General features: G+C 37.6%; 3 protein-coding genes across 3 annotated transcripts; all 3 read left to right on the top strand.

Annotated features, from left to right (window-relative positions):
• Positions 1 to 1,811: 1,811 nt before the first annotated feature.
• gnrh2 (gonadotropin-releasing hormone 2) lies at positions 1,812 to 2,675 on the top strand. The gene is made up of 3 exons (XM_054617917.1): positions 1,812 to 1,946; positions 2,077 to 2,160; positions 2,637 to 2,675. The coding sequence occupies exons 1-3, from the start codon at positions 1,812 to 1,814 to the stop codon at positions 2,673 to 2,675; spliced, it is 258 nt and encodes an 85-aa protein (XP_054473892.1).
• Positions 2,676 to 6,193: 3,518 nt separating this feature from the next.
• zmat1 (zinc finger matrin-type 1) lies at positions 6,194 to 9,820 on the top strand. Its single transcript, XM_054617462.1, has 5 exons — positions 6,194 to 6,266; positions 6,574 to 6,709; positions 6,869 to 7,162; positions 7,423 to 7,513; positions 8,221 to 9,820. The coding sequence occupies exons 1-5, from the start codon at positions 6,240 to 6,242 to the stop codon at positions 9,203 to 9,205; spliced, it is 1,533 nt and encodes a 510-aa protein (XP_054473437.1). The 5' UTR covers positions 6,194 to 6,239; the 3' UTR covers positions 9,206 to 9,820.
• Positions 9,821 to 13,171: 3,351 nt separating this feature from the next.
• cd8b (cd8 beta) lies at positions 13,172 to 17,558 on the top strand. Its single transcript, XM_054617309.1, has 7 exons — positions 13,172 to 13,299; positions 14,535 to 14,888; positions 15,781 to 15,867; positions 16,206 to 16,292; positions 16,433 to 16,466; positions 16,592 to 16,644; positions 16,733 to 17,558. Exons 1-6 carry the CDS (start codon positions 13,245 to 13,247, stop codon positions 16,599 to 16,601), a joined length of 627 nt encoding a protein of 208 aa, XP_054473284.1. The 5' UTR covers positions 13,172 to 13,244; the 3' UTR covers positions 16,602 to 16,644; positions 16,733 to 17,558.
• The last annotated feature ends 1,620 nt before the right edge of the window (positions 17,559 to 19,178 follow it).

Below are 19,178 nucleotides of genomic sequence, written 5' to 3'. Positions count from 1 at the left end.
ATATAAATTCAACATACACCAGCTGCACAATTAACAAAAACAAATTTGCAGGTAACAAATCACCCATCAGAATATGTAAAATTGTCAGTCTTCTAAAGAGCAGATCTTTAGAAGTCTGAAAATTTTACATATTCTGATGAAGTAGAAGTGTTCTTGCTTCACACTGACCGGTGGTCACGTTTCATTAGTGATGCATCATCACGCTTTGTCCAATCCCTTGCAACCAACAGTCCTGAGTCAACATCAGCACGTCACGCTGTCAGTGACGTGCTGATGTTGTTGGCTGAGTAAGAACTAGCTCTGCATCTAAAATACCTTTCCTTTCACTTATTGAAATGGGGGTCATCATGGACAGGAATCCAATGTTTGTTCCCCTCTCATCAGATGCGCCTGAGTTTCCGCTGGCCAGAGGGTCATCCGGGTTAAAGGGAGGATGTGTGATCAGTCAATGTGGTCAATACAGGTGCAAAAAGAGAGGAAATTGGAACTGTTGAGTTTTACCTTCTGACAAGGACCTGTAGTTTGATCTGAGCAATACGGCTAAAAACTATAAGACAAAGGTAATTGTTGGAAGGGCCCATTTTCCCAAACTCTTCTTGTTTACAAATGGTCATGAGTTATGTTTAAGTGGCCTCCTACTATATATGCAGTGAGGAGCACTTTTAAGACATTTGTCCATTTTTGTTATCTTAAGTCTGTTTACTTCACTGTACTTAAAAAAGTATAAATGAATGATACTGTTTGTCATTATCTGCTAATTAAATGACTTACATCTGTTATTCAGCTAGAATGACAGAATTTGGACGTGGATATGGGTGATGTATGTGAGCAGATGAGTATCCCAGGGGTGTCTGTGCTATTTGCAGGTGATAATTGGAATTGGCCATGTCTTCTGGACCTCTTGTCCCCAGGGACCGTTCATTTCACCGCTAGGAACAGAAGGACCAGAGAGGTCAGCGATGGGCGGGGCAATTAGGGGAGGATAATGGAAATGTGCATTGGGAGGGGTACATATATTCAGCAGGGGGATGATGTTGAAGATAATCTCTAAAGTATTACACTTGTGAGACACCTTTAGCAACTGACCAACTGAGGAGCAAGCAGAGTGAGCTTCTAGCGGGACGCCTAGGGATAAAGTTGTGAGACAAAGGTAAGGGCGTTTACTTACACTTCTTCATAGTTTTACTGTACTGAACTGTACTAAAATGTAAATTGTTAGTATTAGAATAACTATTACTGTGAATGTTCTTGGGACGCAACTTCTATAGAAGGTGATTATTATAACATATTATAACTTGTTGTCGCTAAGGAATAACTAACTTAAGATTTGATATGTTAGGCTTAATATTGTTCAGCAATTTAACCGTTGGCCTTAAAACTCTGTTTATTTTGTCTGAAATTATCACAGCAAATAAAAGTAAATAATTTAGCAAAAAATGCAATCTAGCAGTAAAATAAGTAAATAAGTAAAATAATGATGTCCAAAAATAAAATAACTCATAACATTAACATGTCTTGACCTTAGTGTCTTGATATTAAATTAAAAATAATAGAGCTTTCTGGAGACATACATATCTACTATGCATACAGTCTAGTTTAGTCTGTTGAGTTTTTATTGCAGAAAAAGCCAATATAAAGGATGCTTTTTCAGTTCAAACTTTCTGCTTCACAAAAACTATTCAACATTTGAGTATCGGAAAATATATAACCAAACATTTGAGAACACTTTACATTTTGATTTGATTTTCTAATTAAGGTACCAAAAGTCTGAGTTAATCCATTTTCCATCTTTGCCTTAAGGTTGGAATATCATGTGTGTATCTCGGCTGGTTTTGCTGCTTGGGCTGCTTCTATGTGTGGGAGCTCAGCTGTCTGACGCCCAGCACTGGTCCCATGGCTGGTACCCTGGGGGCAAAAGGGAGCTGGACTCTTTTGGGACGTCAGAGGTCGGGATGTTTTTTTGTGCCAGAGTGCATAGCTTTCTCATTCATTGAGCATTTCCTGCTGAGAATGAAGATATTCTTCACCTCTTTACTCTTTCCTCATATTCCGAATCTCACTCTCTCTGTTTCTCAGATTTCAGAGGAGATTAAGCTGTGTGAGGCAGGAGAATGCAGCTTCTTGAGACCCCAGAGGAGGAGTATTCTGAGAAACATAATTGTAAGTGCATTTACGGTCCCCTTTTCAGTGCTGCATGGATGATGGTTGTATAAACAGCTACACAAACAAAAGTCATTTGAGCTGCCTAATATCCCACTGTAATCAAAGGGGTTCATTAAACACTTATGGTAATTAGCTGCTCAATAACTAATGTCATATTTAGCAAATAGAAATCCATGTCAATATAATATCTTTGATTAAGGCATCAGTGGTGTTAAAATATGAACACTATCACTACACTATGTTATTAATATACAAATATGGAATATTGATAAATAATCAGATCATCTACTCAACAGGGAATCCCTCTTACTTTTCTTAACAATGTGTCTTCACACAAACGCCGTCCTGTTGACCTAATGTCCCGCATATATATAAACTGAACATAAAAGCAAAAAGCTGTACTATAACTACACATTAAGTGCTTTGAGTATAGTGTGTCTGACTGTCATGTTATACTGTTTTAATCTTCACAGTTGGATGCCTTAGCCAGAGAGCTCCAGAAAAGAAAGTGATGGCTTTCCACTCTACACTGATTTTCTACCTAGTGACCCTCTCCTTCAGTTCAGTTGTCTTAATGTGAAACAACTTTATGTTGATTCTCTGATCTCGTCTTTTTGTTAAATTTGTCAGTAAGGATGTTTTCCAGCATTACATGGATTCTCCCCGTGGCAAACAAATGTTGAAATTGTAATGTCCTAAAATAAAGTATCTATTTTGATATGAACCCTCTCTTTGTGTGTGTGTCAAAAACGGTGAAAGTATATAGTGTGAATAGTCAATGTGGAGAAAAAAAAGAGGAAACTTGGATGTTGTAGAAGAAGCAGCTATAATGTGATGTATTTATTCCTTTTAGATGTTTCGGTTTTTACGGTCCTGGCATTGTGTATTCTGGCTCTTGGTTTAAAGGGACACTTGTAAGAACATATAAAAGACGTCAATTGACAAAAACCCAATTGGACGAGAAAGGCTATAACTTTTTATTTTAGTTTTAAATATTTAAGTTTTTTGTCATATATAAAAATATATTTTTATAGCATTTCAATTTGTTTGTTTTACTCTCACGGGATTACATCAAATCAATAACATTTGAAATATACATAAAATTAATTCAGTAATGTTATAGGCTGTCATTTAAAGATTATTCAATCTCAGCAAACGTCATCATAATATGACGTCACTGCGCACCCAGGAAAAACATGGCCGACAGAAGTGTCTGTACTCAGTCAGACCCTCAAAATGACACTACCAGTACCCCTAATGCGGCTTCTGTCACAAATGCTGAAAAAGTAATAAACACTCAAATAGATAGCACCCAGGTTGAAGGTGAGTTTTGTCTACAACGTGGACATTTGGCCGTGTTGTGTCCTTACTGCCGAGCCAACGTTAGCTTTGTAGCTAAGTGGCTAGCCAGCTCAACCAGCTAACCTAGCTCCTTGGCTAAGTACGCGGATGTCTGCTGCTTAACGTTAGCTTTAACGTTAAAGGGGAGGCACAATGTACCATACCGCCCGGTGCCTACATGACTCGTTTAATGTGTCGCCAGTGAAAACACCCTCTGAATCCATAGACCACCCCAATAGTGAAACCGGAAGTAGTCGTCCAGGTGCTAGTTGTCTGCGTGTGAAGGTTAGACTGTAAACTAGGGCCCAACACAAACCATCAACGTCAGTCAAATACCAGTGGGTAAGGTTAACTGGTTGGCCAGCAACTGTGTTTTGGTAGCAGAGGCCACCAAATAACTTTACACAGTTTAGTTGCCAGTTTTATCTTGTATCTGGCTATAAAAGTTAACTTAGTAACTTAAATCAGTCAACGCTATGGGCTGCAATGCACCAACCAGTGGCAACATGTTCACTCTGAAAATGGTTGTGTGTTGTGTAAAAAAAACAAAAACATAACCTTAGTTTATCTTTCTCAAAATGGTGGGGAGTTTGAAGGATTTCAGGCATAATTAGGTGAACTGTCATTGAGTCTAACATTAAAATGGCCACATGTTCCTCCCTCTCAAGATAACGGTGTAAAAGAACAAATATATTTTTAAACATTGTACACATATTTTGAGATACAGTATCTACAACCCCTGTTCTCTTGATAACTGCTACTGTGATTATCATTTGGTAAGTACAGTATTTGAAATGTATCAACAGATTTTTGATTAGATATTTGATTAGATACAGAAGGAAATGCTGTATTTTAGTGCATAATTGTCCTTTTGTATTACATTGGAGAGAGTTGAAATTATGCCAACACACTTTGTAGGCCGTCAGTATTTGGACTCCAGATATTTTCAAAATATTCCATAATCCTTATTCCAACACATTTGATGGTGCTACAGTGGCCATTCTCAGTATTGATTCATATAGCAGTATTTGTTTTTGATAATAAGGTCAATGATTTATTTAGTAAGAATTGATCATCAGAAACATTCATAGTCACAATTATATTGTATGTACAGAACAAGCAAGTACATCTTTGCAGTTGAGAAACTAACAAATATGTTATACTAACTAAATTAATATGATGAGTCATTTGATTTAAAATCAGTTTTTTTGTCGACTATTTAAGTTATGGACTGATCATTTCAGCTCTAGTTACGAATTTTATTCACAAGGCTTAAAAGTGATTATGTATCATAAAAAAATTATCAGTCATATCCTATGATTAGTTCAAGACAATACAGTGTCAAACTATACAACAGACCATGTCAATGTTTAATTATGAAGATCTATTAATGGGTCAGTCATTGGAAGCAAGGATGTAAACAAATTGAGTTTCACAGTAATATCTCAGTTCGTATATTTTGACGTCATTTTAATATAATCTCTTAAAATATAACTCACAAACTACTTCACAATTTTGGGGAATTAGTCACAACCTTAACCAATTAGTTGACCAAACAGTTTAGTTATTATGAATAATGCAAATGTTTAATTTCTAAATAATAGCGTTTCAAGCTAAAATAAACTAGATACGATAAATATTGTTTTGCTACTATCGGGGCAAAGTGTCTGGCAGCTTACTGCGTTCAAAGGCTGCATGAAAGCAGAAGTGCAGTAAAAAATGCAAAAACTTCAGACATTAAACAAGTATAACTAATTCAGTCAAGCATGTAACTACGATTTTCTCACATGGTAGCAATAAATGTTGCAAGATTTAGAGGTTTTGCTGTATCGCACTGTAAAAAGTAAGTGTTGTGTGGGAATGCATTAAGTAGCATTTTTATTAGGAATTTCAGTGATGGGAGGCTCTAGTTTAACACTGTCCAAATAATCTTTTTTCTAAATTATATATTTATTATGGTAGACAAAAGATAACATCTTGCTTTAAATTGGTCTTAGAGAGTGGGTGCATCTCGAGGTGGAATTCAGTTTAATTTAAACATTCCCTCTAAAATGGGCTGATGCATTTTTTCCCGTTTTACAGTTAGTTGTGGTTGTTGCAGTATGTATTGCAGGAAAAGTTGCTTTGCTTGCTGTTGTCTTGTTCTGTGAAGAACACCTGGCCTAAAAAGACAAAATTATTTTTAATGTTGGAAGAGACCTTCCTCACATGTTCAAACAACAAATATTGTAAAAATTACCATTTCATTTTGCAGCTTCTAATTCTTCAAAAGACTTTTTGAGGTAGTTTAACTATATATTATCTAACATAAGTTTACATTAACTAGAACAGTGTTCGTGAGAAATGAATAAAGTAATGAAATGTAAAATGAGATATAATAGTTATTTGTTCATTATGCTTCAATAATCTTCCGCTTTATTCTCTGAGGCTTAACTGTAACAGCGACAGTGTATTCTGCCACACAGGAGACAAGAGTGAAGAGGAGCTACTCGAGGGTCTCCTCACTGACGACTACTGCCATGTGTGTGAGGCGGTGCTGCTCTTTGAATCTCATCGGCTGTCGCACTATGAGGTGTGTGCTGCTTTCAAGGCACTAGTCATGGAATTGTGTTACAGTTTTATTGACCTCGCAAGGTCAGAGCCTTAATGAAAATGTCTCCCGTATCCCCCGACTGCAGGGAAAGAGACATTCTCAGAAACTCAAGGTGTACCTGCAGGCCAAGAGGGCTGAGAAGATGGACAAAGAGTCCACAGGACTCCAGGTTTGTACCCATTTAGTGATTTGACTCTTAACACATTTAGATGCCATCTTAATATGTAACATTGAATGGTGCGTGTTCTAAGAAGAATGAACATAAACCATTATGGTAATTTAATGGTTAGCAGTCTTGTTTTAGTGCTGTCCTTCTCAAAAGAAAATGATCACATAAGAGAGAGAAGCACAGAGAAGGTCTTAGGGATCATCGAAGACATCTAGTTTTTACTTTATTCATTGTTTGAGGTTTACATACTAATAATATGAAGCATATATCTCTCTTGACAAGCCAGTCTTGTGCCTGTTTATTGCAGCGGACCATGACTACTGATAAGGACCATTTCTGTGAGCTGTGTAACATGGTGTTTAGTTCCCAAGTGGTGGCAAAATCACACTATGATGGCAAAGTCCATGCAAAACATCTTCGTAAACAAGGTCTTCAGCCCCAAGGCAAGTGTGGGTTATGCGATGGAAAAGTGTTGTGAATTTTGATATTCACAGCTCAACGGTAGATTTTGTTGACATCATGATTCAAATGTCTGCTCAAGTTTTGCTTTTCTTCAGGAGGTCAAACACAAATTTAATTGAATTGATGATTTATCGTTGCAGTTACAGACACGTACACAGAGGTGCATACTTTCCCAAGTCTGATTCGGGAACCTGATGATGCTGACCAGAAATCAGCCCCACTGGGTGGTATAGAGCATATTCTGGACCCAACGGCCACCACAGCTACCCCCATCACAGAGGTTGATCTGAAGGAGCCTAACAAGTACTGTGCCCTGTGTGCTGCTTCTTTCAACAATCCCCAAATGGCTTTGCAGCACTACAATGGACGCAAACACCAGAGGAATCAGGCCAGACAGGACCTGCTCAAAGGGCTTGGAGACGATGTCCAACAAGGTAACACAAGAGGCAGTTAGTCTGTGGTTATGTTGATTAATAACAGCAGAGTTTCAATTAGTTAACGAATGTTTCAGTTGTTACACAGAAGGTAAACCTCAGGTCTTGTGAGGCTCTCTTCATTTTTATTTTCAGTTCTAGGCTGTATACAGTCTCTCCACTAACTAATAACAAGAACGCAAAATAAATTGTATACCTGAGTGCTTATAAGCAATTATTTTATAATTTATGCTGTCTTTTTCACTCTCTGTTGTTTCCAGCCAACTCCCTGATATGTCAGATGTGTAGCGTGCAATTTAACTCTGTGGAGATGTACCAGGCCCATATGCAAGGAAACAAACACCAGATTAGGTAAAAACAATAATTTTCTGACAAACGCTCCATGTCCATTGTTGTGTCATCATTTATACTGCACTTCAAATCTAATCTCTGCTTAACTGCACTTCAACTTGGATTTGTAGTACTTGAGCAACATTAAAGCTCCATTCAGTGTTTTTTTTATATTTCAGATTAATATTATCACCTGACCTCTGTAGCTTCTTGTAGCTTTTCAGCTGCTTTTAGCTCATGTTTTGGTTTTCAGTCCACATATTAATTGTGTAGTTGAGTCCTATAGCTGTCATATATACTGTAAGGAGGTGGGAAGTGTGCACATCCTACCCTAGTTAAGAACAGTTGCAGGACAAAAGAAGCATAAGAAAGACACTGATATTAATGGTTAGTCCACTTACTGAATATTGAAAGCTTCATGTGAAAATGAACATTTGCCTTTACCTTTTGCAGTATTCAGTATGCCAACTACCTCTGCTTTTATCATACATAAAACCCCATTAGACACTTATGTTGCTCTGTGTCTGCTGGTTGTGCAAGTAGATAGTTGTTTGAAATATTACGTTTACTGTAGGCACTTGATAAGCTGATGATATTACGAAATAAGTTTCTGTCATTTATTTTGCTTTCTAGTGTTAAAGAAACACTTAATGTGGCTTTAGTGTAACTTCAACATTTAATACCCAATTGAATAATAACCTAATTCCTGTTTACATATTCTTGACCAGGGAGAAAAAGGTTGTCGACTTGTGCCAATCCCAACAAAAAGACTACAACACATTTGCAGATGAACTGGCAGATTACATTCAGGTTCAGAAGGCTCGTGGAATCACCCCCAAGGCCGGTCACGTCCTCCCTGTGGGTGATGCACAAAAAGAGGGTGAGGAAGATGAAAAAGAAGAGGAAGCATTTAACAAGGGGGATATCATTGAACCCAACAAACGTATGCCCAACCTCCCTCCCACCTCTAACCCTCCTCATCACTCCCGCCCTGGCTCTTACTTCCCAGTTGGAGGCTGGCGTCCTCCATATCAGGGCCCACCCTGGCCTTCCCATCCCTGGGATTACAGCTGCCCTCCTCCAGTCCTCCCAGGCGCAGGCTCTCCACTGTTCACTAAACCACTCACAAATAGTAGGAGGCGCAGAAAGCAGTTGAGCTCCTCCTCGTGTACTACTTCATCATCTTTCTCCTCCTCCTCCTCTAGTAGTAGCACAAGTGACAGTGATGACAGTGAATGCAGGCGCAGAGAAAAGAGGAGGATTAGAAGATCCAGGAGGGAGGGAGACAAGAAGGACAGGGATGAGGACTCGGACAAGGAGGAGAAGAGGAGGAAGCGACGGAGAAGAGAAAGAGATAATGACTCAGAGGAGAGGAGAAGAGAGGAATCTGGAGAGTCCGAGAAAGAGAGCAGGAGAAAAAAGCGAAAAAATCATGGCAAGCAGAGAAGACGAGAAAATAAATCTCGGGAGGAGGACTTTGAGGTGAAAGGAGTTGAAAGGGTGATGGACAATTTAATACCAGAGGACATGATGGACAATAGAAAAGAGACTGAAGTGCATATTCAGGCTGAAACTAATGTTGAGCAGGAGGAGGGTGGACAAGACGAGCCAGCCAAACCAAAATACAGGAAAGAGAAGAAGAAAACAAAAGAGAAAGTAGACACTAGGACGGAGGAGGAGAAGCTGTGGGATGACTCCATTCTGGGCTGTTAAACTCAAAAGCCTCAGTCTGTTGAACTGCTGATATTCAAGCAAAACATGGAGTTATTGTGATCATGACATTTGAAATCTCATAAACCGTTTATTTAAGAAAAAAATGGATAAACATCACATATTTACAGATAGTAAAAGGCAAGTTTTACTGTCTGCTCTGACAGCCCAAAAGTGTTGTACATAGGTGTGCTAGCTGGCTAGCCATGTTTAGTCAATTTGTGTTTGTGAGGAATGAATGTATTGTTTCTCACACATATCCACAGCTATATTAGCTTTAATTTTCACTAAGACACTTAATAATATATTTGATCGAATTAATTTGCACATCTTCACTTATTGTTTGCTGTACTATTTAAGATATTTTATTGTTAGCCTATCATTGAAATGATCAATAAGTCCATTTGACTTATTAATACATCAATATGTTTCTGTGTCTGTGCTTCTGGTGGGGGTTTGTGGTCCTTTCAGCAGCCTGTTGTGGGCACTGTTGAGCTTCATTCAGAGCATCAGTAAAGGAAGTAGTTTCATTTCCTTTGAAACTCTGTGTGCTTTCAGAGGCACACAGGCTTTTGAAAGAAGGCTATCTGAGTTCATCTCTGATAGACGACACAGGTTCAGCACATTTTGGATAAAATGGAATGATACAATTATCAGAATATCTATCTCTGTTGCACATTAAAACTATTTTGAAAAAACAGGAGAGTGCAGAGACATTGCCCTAGTCTAGAGTGCTTGTGTTATGGATGTACTTGCTCATCTAAACAGCTCATAAAGTGTTTGGGGTCAGACAGGTGCAAAAGTTAAAATGAGGACATCTATTTACAAACTGAAAAAAACATTTTCAGATGCAGTCTAAGATGAATTAAACAAAGGCAGTTTATGGTTCTTAAAGATGACTGAAAAGATGCAAAGTGAAGTTGTTGCATTAAACAACACAGTGGTTCAGAATAGGTCCCAAAGAGTCCTCAGCTGGACAAAACTATGTTTGACCTTTTTGGCACAGCATACCTTACCATATGTCAACTGGGTGGTTTGTGGACCACATTAGCATCAGTACATGCTCTGCATTTTTCTATCTTCGGCATCTTCATGAATTATGACAGTGGGCTAGTTTAGCTTTGTTAACAACTAGATTTCTAGAAGAAGGTATTAGGTTGGCATTAGCACTAAAGACAACAGATTAAAACGGTGGCCTAATAGTTACAAACTACTGCCATAACAACCTGCCTAAACACGCTCAAACAGGCCCGCAGATGAAACATCCAAAAAATAACAACATCCTTTTTCTACATTACCTAATGGTCTGAGAAGTTTTTAAGGTACAATATCTGGACTATCCTGGAGGTTTGGCATTGGTGTGATTCCCTGCTGTATATTTGATTGTATTAAAATCCTGAGAGCAGAATGGAGCTTATTGTGTGGTTTGGTGGGACAGGACATGACAGGATTCAAGCCAAAGTAGTGTTGTGGATCAAAATCCTGCACGAAACGGCTTGATAGTGTGTTTTTAAAGTTGAATAATTGTTGAAATCGCTACATTGTGAGCTTGATTTCAGTTCATGTTTGATGAGAGAAGTGACAGAAGGGTTGATATAGTCTGCTACAGAAGTCCTGGAGATGAAGAGCTTCTGAAGTGAGGTCACAACTTTAAATATCATTTGTTTATAACTGCCATTGTGAAGCAAATAAACTCCTAAATCTATGACAAATGCAATAAAATGGCTGTTTGGAGAAGTAGAGAATATAAATGAAGGCTGCTTTTGACTTGAAGCGTCGGAGCAGATAGACCAACAAAGGCTTTGTAGCTCAGCGATGTGTACAGAGCAGCTCTGAAGCCCCCCGAGATCTCCTGTTTTCAAAGAATCCTGTGGTCTCGTTCCGTCTCGCTCTAGTCTTCGACCCCCGTAGAGGTATATGGTGCCCACATCCTCTCTCTTTAAGACCCCCGCCAGACCGTTCTACACCCTAACCTTTCAAACACACACACACACACACACACACACACAAAAACAATCCACAGACAACACTTGGATGATTTCAGCGCTCACCAGGTTTATCGAGGAAATTCTGAGTTCTGGGAATAATCAGTTTTCCAGAACTATTCATAATTTTGGAATACCTGACCCAAAATAAAATAGAAATAACAGCCAATGGGACATATTTATTTTAATGTGGGTTAAAAAACTTAAAATTAGGGTTTAATTCAGATATTATCTGCGAGAACATCTTCAGTCCATCTTTAACACTTTCCAATGCGGTGTACCTCTGTAAGTCATTGTTGCTCATAAATGGTAATATCACCTGTGAGTTAAGGTATGAATCAGGGTTGATGTTAAGAATTCAGTGTATCATACCTACCTCAGTGTTTGGAATATCCACACAAAACTATTCATTATGAAATGTAGCACTAGAGACTAACGACTGGTTGAGTAATCGATTAGTCGATTTTGATAAGTGTTTGTTGTTGCCAAACAAAGTAACAGCATTGAAAAAGTCAAAATTTGCTGTTTTTCCCTGTTTTATATCATTATAAATGAAGTGCCTTTGGGTATTAGATTGATATTTGGCAACAATTGACAATGAAGACGTCACCAAAGGCTCTTGGAAATTTCAATGATAATTTTTCACTATTTCCTGGCATTTAACTAAAGCATTAATCGCTAAACTGTGATTAAATTGATGGGTTATTGACTTGATCCAAATGCAGATGTTTTTAAAAGGAACCCTTCGCTGTCTTCTTTTCATGTGTCTGTAACTGCTAGTTGAAATGTAACTTTGGTGCGTCGCCCCTGCATTTTCACTAAGGAAAGAATGAAGAGGGTTTGTCACTTTTTACAGCTCGAGTCTTAATTTGATTTGTGCAGAAAAGGATCTTCTATGTTATTAGGAAATAAGCTATTGTCTCCATTTTATATTTTTAAGCATTGATATCACATGAAAGAAAGGAGTTGGGATTATTGGCAACTGGAGAAAAATTCAGATAGCAGGTTCTTTAAAATTCAAGTCATAGTGAATATCGAAACATATTCACTTTGTTGAACTAATTAAGAACCATATTCCATCTGTTAACTAATTGAGAATAAATGGTTTTCACTAGCAAACAATTTTACTACATGCTTTGTGATTGAATCTAAACACATATGTACCTTTTCACATAATATATGTGAGAGTATATATCATAATATAGTATATCATTTAAAATAATCAGTTTGTCATGCACAAATCTCACAGAATTTTGTTGTGGTGCTTTCTTAATGTGTGTCTTGATACTCTTTATACCTCGTACTTTCTACAAAGTTAAAGAAGTGAGTTATAAAGAGAAACAGATGAAGCTGCATACCCACCGGCGAATATTTAACAATAATCAACAGTATTGTGGATTAGGTTTTGTATCACTGATCCTTTGTTTTCAGTACCTGTAGTTTAGGCTCTGTACATAGATATTCCCTCGCCGTGCTCTGCAGTGAGGCATGAAGCTGCATATGTAGGACTCTGCTGAGCTCTAGGTCATGCACCTGGGCAGAGACCACAGCTCTGCAAACTGCTGCTCTGTGAATATACTACTTTTTATTGCTTGATATGTGCTATCATGTCAGCTTTGATAAAACATTCAGCTGTTTGACATGATCACTGTATGTATGTCATGAATTCAAACTGCACCATTTTACCAACAAGTAGCGAAAACACAATTATTATTTGTTGGGTATTTACTTTTTAAGTGAAACAGAGTTAAGTGTGCTTCATACGGTACCATTTTGCTAGTTCTCTCTTATGTTATGCACATTTCAAATTAAGTTATTTTTCCAGCTGTCAGTGTGTGTGTGTGTGTGTGCGTGTGTGTGTGTGTAAGCCCTTGTCTGGTGTATGGCCTACTCTGATAGGCCCTGTGTGTGTCACACTGGGGTGTTACCTTGACGACTCAGGGCTCAGTTCCTCCCATCATCTCTGACAGATAAATATCAGGAAAAGAAAGTCAGCACCGTCCCTCAGTTACCTTTCAAGATACACAGACGTGTACAGACAGTGTAGACCGGACAAAATGATCATGCGGCTGCTGGCATGGACTCTGTTGACCGTATCGCTGTGGACATTAGGTAAGACCACCAAGTTCCTCTGTTGTTTCGTAAGCCACAGGCGTTCTCGGCGTCGTGACTCGGTCACAGGCCGGTAGCAAAGGATGAGTTGTTGTCTAATCAACCTGAAGCTTTTCTGAAGTTTAACTTAAATAAAGTTTGATTTTGTGGGGTACAGTCATAACCTTCGCATGTGCTAAAATGTGAAATTTATTTTTAATGGTCCAACAAATGACTTGGAAGGTTTACACAGACCATGTACACCCCGTAGCCTTTGGTTCATTTGCTAAAACTGTAATAGTCACACTTCCACGGGAGTTAATTTTATTTTATAATCTTAGAATTGTGCAAGTGTGCTTATATAAGACATTGTTACTGTTATTAATTTATTTACAATAACGAAAAGTTTAAAATCTGGATCAAAGGTACAATGATGATTGATTATGAGGGTAACAATACACCTTTTTGTGCTCTGCGGTAGATCTAAGTCAATTTTAAATTCACATTTATTTGTATATTATAGCTCTATCAAGAAATTGAAATGAATTGTAGTTGTACTGTATAGCGCAACTCATTGGATAAAGATTAAATCAAATCTGTGTAATCTTAAATGTTACGCTATTTGTGGAGATCACAAATTTGGGCAAAATTATCATCATGACTTGAGTACCAGTGAGCCTTAACCTTTCGAACACTGGAAGCCTTTGAATTTCTACTGATCTTTGGATATTTCATAAGACTAGTGATTGCAACAGGTATATGCCTACACACCTGACTCGAAAAATGAAATGGCTCTTCCAATGAAGGCATCCCTTGAAAGTTGCATAAATGCCACTCGCTGGCATTTGAAAGATGTTCAACATGTTTCTTCATAGTTTGGGTCCCTTTCCATTCTTGCAACACTTTTGGTTATAGTTGTTGCGTTTCTATACCATATTGCCAAGTATGTTTGTACTTGTACATGCTTTTACTTTTTACAATTATTCTTTATTTTGTGAAAATGGGCCGCACATGTTACTCAAGGCTTTTCCTCAAACATTTATTAACACCAAATGATGGACAAGTCGGCTTAAGACATTAAAAAAAGTAACCGTTTTTGGGATAATACACAATTCTTGGGAGTTTGTGTTTTTGGCCTTGACTTCGTTGTACTGTGTTAGAGCCCCAATAACGATATGTGACCCTGTAGAGTTGTTAAATGTACCACAACCGTGCGTCTGTTGAAATCTCAAACATCCCTTTATTTCTTCTCCTAGGTTCGAGCCAGGTCCTTCAGCAAGAACCAGTCAAGATTCTTTATCCCAAGATCCTCAGTACAGAGTCTATTGAGTGTGACTGCACTAACATCACATGTGACTCTGTCTACTGGTTCCGCAGTATTCGCAACCACAACAAGCTACAGTTCCTAGGCAAATGCAACAACGCTGACCGTGCTACCTATGGGGCTGGTGTGGACATAAACCGCTTTAAATTAAGCAAGAAGAGCAGTATGTCCTTTACGCTACGCATCACCAATGTGTCAGATGATGACACAGGGATTTACTCTTGTGTTCTCAAGGACAGGAAAACCACAGAAATGTGGAAACCTGGGATTCTTCTTCGGCCGGGAGGTTTGTGTGCTGAAATCTTAAGCGCTTAATTTGCAGGAGTTAAAAGTCAAGTCAAATATCAGGCGGCTGTGAGAGTTTGAGTGCATCTGTCGGAATTAAGGTGGCAGATGGAGAAGTTAATAAGATCTGTACTTAACCTCTGGATTTAAATCTGGGGCATTATGACATCTAACATTATAAATACAGTTTTATTGTAGGATGTAAAAGGTTTCTTCAAATAATCATATGCCGCTACGTACCATGTTGAGTTCATCCAGGGGAGTCCCGAGGAACTCTCCACTGCCTACTCTCCTTTAAAAAAGTAATAATTGTTTATCCTTTTTCTTATTTGTTCCAACCACAATCTTGGAGCTATATATATATTGTCTTTCTTACCTGTGTGCAGCAGTCTCTTACAAACACATAGACTTAATGGATGCTCCAATCAACCTCATTAGCTCTCAACACAGTGACTGCTGTTGTGGCTTTTGTTAAGGGACAATTATAAGTATAATAAAATTTCAATATTTCAATTTGGATTGTGGTTGAGCAGTTTTAGGTATTTTTTACCTTTATTAGTCAGATGACAGTGTAGAGGCAGACTTAACAAACAAGGGGAGAATTACATGGGTGTGACTTGCAACAAAGGTCCCAAGGCCAGAATCAAACCCCCGACATTGGGGTTATTTGGCATGGGCCATAGGACTGTACTGGAAAGTCACGCGCAGACAAACAACATACTTGTACAGAAAATGTCCTTTTCAGGATATTTTTAAACAAAATTGGAAAATAGGGACAGGTTGGAAATGACTGGTTTCTCCTTTAATCTCTCCCTAACAGATTCATTACATTTTCGCTTCACTGCTGTTTAGTTATCACTTGTCTTTACGGTTATTTGATCTTTACCTGACAGTGACCCCTCCAACATTACCTCCTAAGACAATTCCCAAACCAACAGTCAAGTCAGTGTGCCGCTGCCCTAAGAAGAATTCTTCTCAAGGTAAGATTTTTGATTAAAGTATACAAAGCACTTGAAAGCCAATGTTTGTGGTGGTGCCTAAGTTGTATGATGCTCTGCTGCTTACACATTTGACTTTATATGTGTCTTGTGATTATGAGCACTTTCTTCTGTGAATATATTGTAACAGTCTAAATCTTTGCTCTGTACCAGATTGCGATGCTGTAAATACAATAACAGAGGGTTTTTTTATACAGACAATTTAATGACAGGTTGTACTGAAATAAGTGATAAGCATCTGATGAATGATTATGTCAACTGGCAATGCACCAAGCTATAATACATTTAAACAAAACCCTCTATCATATTTGCTTAACTAGGCTGCGGCTCCCTGGTTCTGTGGCCATTGGTTGGACTTGTAGCGGGCCTGGCTCTGGCTCTCATCTGCACACTGTACTACTTTAGCCGTAAGTATTCCTCCAGCGATTCAGCACTTTATACTCCGAATGGTTGTCAAACTAGTCGATAAACTTTGCAATATAATTTTGAAAAGTATTTTGTTGCAACTCTGAAGTGTATTCTTCTGTTTGTACATTCTTTCTTTTAGGGCTACCCAAAAAATGTCGGCACCACTTCGTGAAGTTAGTAGATTTCCACAAATAGTAAAAATATCTGTTGTTTTTCCTGCATAATCAAAAAAATATCATTTCCAGATTCTTTACATTCTGTCATAGTTTAATCTCTTTCTTTTGTTTTCACCGTTAAGGAAGAGGTAGTTGACCTTACAGTTGTGCATCTACAGCTTATATCTGACTCAAGGTATGTACCTTATTTGTGTATCTTTATTTATCTATATATAAATATTTACTGTATGTTTGATATTTAACTGCTTACAAAATGTTTTCAGGTTAAAGTAACATCCAGTGGAGCAGGAGATCACATCTGCAAACAACATGTCCTGTTCATTAACAGCGAAATGTATGCCAGTCAGAGAAGACTAGCAGAGTAACAACCTTGTGTAACATATTGTAATATATTGGCTGTTGTTTTCTTTAATAACTTACAATACAGCTCCAGAGTTCAAGCATGTTCAATTCTAAACTCTGTGCTATAACTTTAAATCTATTAAAATGTTGTTATTTTTGTCAATATGCAGACGACATAATCCTTTATCCAGGTGCTTTTTCAATTAAGCCTGTTTGTGAACCGTTGAATTGGTTTTATAATTATTATTATTCCAACAACAAAAAATAACTACTTTTTCCTCAAAACCCAAAGCTAATCTGTTTATTTACATACAAAAAACACATTGACCACAAAACCGCTCAAATCAAGTACAGTATTTGCTCATTTGCTTTCAACTCTCTTCGATATCTATTTGTGTTTTTGTTTTCAAAGAGCACTCTCAAGTTGATTTTTCTGTAAGGATAATTCTGTTTCATCAATAAAATTGTTTATATCCAATCGTTTACAATGGTGACTCTCTTCTTTTTATAGATCATAAAAGTTTGTATTATCTGTTATCAAACGCATCTATGTACAAATTGTATCGATGAGATTGGCATGTTCATACAGATAAGTACTAAAAGGCAGAGTTACCAACAGATTAATGAAGCTTTGATACTTTGCTCAAGGGAACTTTTGCAACAGCAGGATCGATAAAGGTATAACCTCAAGGCAAAATGCTGTGTGTGTCTCCAATGACAGTTATGACTTGTGCACAGACAACTAAGAAATCCTTTGTTTTAAAATGTTTGTAGTGTTGTTTCATATGTGTACACGATTTATGTGCAAGTGTATGGAAAAGAAGAGAAAGAGGTTTGGAAGTGGGTGTTGTACATCCATTGTCAATATTCTGTTTCGCGGAAGTTGAGTAGGTGAGTTACAGGGTTTGGTTTCTTCCTTTACCTTTGATGTGTAAACTTGCATCACATTCAGTTTCTGCTGAGCTGCCTCCAGTGTGTGCCAACAAGCTTTATTGTAATACTGTTAAATTAAAGGCTACAAAGTGTTTTAAGTGTGTATCTCTTTCTTTCTCTCTCCCACACACGCAAACATGCACAAAAGCAATAAACATGCACACCTGTACAATTGAGTGAATTGAGACTGAGTTGGTGGTTGTTCGGGTCTCAGGGAGTGTGCGCAACCTTTTCCTGTGAGCTGGAGAGAGAGGAGAGACAGAGCCGTGTTCACTGAGATGCTATCGCTTCGCTTAGCTTTGAGCTCTTCACCTAGTCTCTGAAACAAAAAGACCACAAAAATACCACAAACCGAACCACAAGCACTGACAGAGACTCAGAGAAAGACAGAAAGAGCGTTACAATTTTGAAATGAGTACAGTACGAAAAAAAATGAGAACTACAAGACACTTTTTGTTGCAGTTTGTTTAATTGGATATAATACAAAACCATACAATTATATTACCATTACATTCAAATACTGAACAAATGATTATTAATAACTAATAAAATATACATTAAATTAACAAATCAAACAATTTATCCATCAACACTTTTCATGTAAAATTGCTGTCTGAATGTTGTACTACATATACAGTCAAAGTAAAGTAGACCAAGATTACATTGCCAGCTACACTCATTGGGTGGACAAAATTATCGAAACACTTCTCAGAACAACGCTATTCAGGTCACTAGCAACACAAAAGACACCCTTCAAAAAGACGACAAAGTGGAATCAACCTCTCTAATTTATATAATAACCATTCTGTGTCAACGCTTGAGGAAATAATTAATTCACATTCATTAGTTCCAGGAAACATGATTATAAGCAGACGGCAGCAATAGATTTGTAAGACATCTAATACAGAGGATTGATTTTTGCTGTTGTACAAATACGGGTGTGTATATTTTAAACACAAGACACAAGACAAAAAATAAATACATGTAGAGATGGCAAACTTCACACAATATATTTTGTAAACCATTTGTGTGTTTTGTATCCTGCCCATTCTTCTGGTAAATAAAAACCAGACGCACACTGACATGTGTAATTGTTTTGCTGTTACTACTACAGTACATATCATTATAGTCAAATTAAATGATCACACTTATACATTTTTATATTAGTTCTTATGCATGTAGCTATTTACTGATAATAACTATTAATCAGTATTTCACTCTGTCCTTGTGTTTTACTGAAGCAATCGAATTTCTCAATTTGCGATTAACAAAGGATTGTATTGTCTGTTAAAGGTATAAAATGTATTAGATACACCCTACACTAATGGGTGAAGGCATAGCAGTTCCTCTAAAGGTATCTTGTAACTTTATCCTCTGTCACCGTTTCAACTGAACAAAGCCTGTTCAGCTCAGGAGACAAGAAGCATAACGCAG

This window comes from Anoplopoma fimbria, chromosome 17 (assembly GCF_027596085.1).
Source record: "Anoplopoma fimbria isolate UVic2021 breed Golden Eagle Sablefish chromosome 17, Afim_UVic_2022, whole genome shotgun sequence".
Taxonomy (NCBI): domain Eukaryota; kingdom Metazoa; phylum Chordata; class Actinopteri; order Perciformes; family Anoplopomatidae; genus Anoplopoma; species Anoplopoma fimbria.
The sequence above is the reverse complement of the archived record's forward strand: the minus strand, read 5'-3'. Positions and strand labels throughout refer to the sequence as shown.

Coding starts and splice junctions, on each gene's coding strand:
- gnrh2 (XM_054617917.1), top strand. CDS start 1,812: ATGTGTGTATCTCGGCTGGTTTTGCTGCTTGGGCTGCTTCTATGTGTG. Junction 1,947..2,076: donor ACTCTTTTGGGACGTCAGAG/GTCGGGATGTTT, acceptor TCTGTTTCTCAG/ATTTCAGAGGAGATTAAGCT. Junction 2,161..2,636: donor GTATTCTGAGAAACATAATT/GTAAGTGCATTT, acceptor TAATCTTCACAG/TTGGATGCCTTAGCCAGAGA.
- cd8b (XM_054617309.1), top strand. CDS start 13,245: ATGATCATGCGGCTGCTGGCATGGACTCTGTTGACCGTATCGCTGTGG. Junction 15,868..16,205: donor TAAGAAGAATTCTTCTCAAG/GTAAGATTTTTG, acceptor TTGCTTAACTAG/GCTGCGGCTCCCTGGTTCTG. Junction 16,293..16,432: donor CACACTGTACTACTTTAGCC/GTAAGTATTCCT, acceptor TCTTTCTTTTAG/GGCTACCCAAAAAATGTCGG.
- zmat1 (XM_054617462.1), top strand. CDS start 6,240: ATGGACAAAGAGTCCACAGGACTCCAG. Junction 6,710..6,868: donor ACAAGGTCTTCAGCCCCAAG/GCAAGTGTGGGT, acceptor TTATCGTTGCAG/TTACAGACACGTACACAGAG. Junction 7,514..8,220: donor GGAAACAAACACCAGATTAG/GTAAAAACAATA, acceptor ATTCTTGACCAG/GGAGAAAAAGGTTGTCGACT.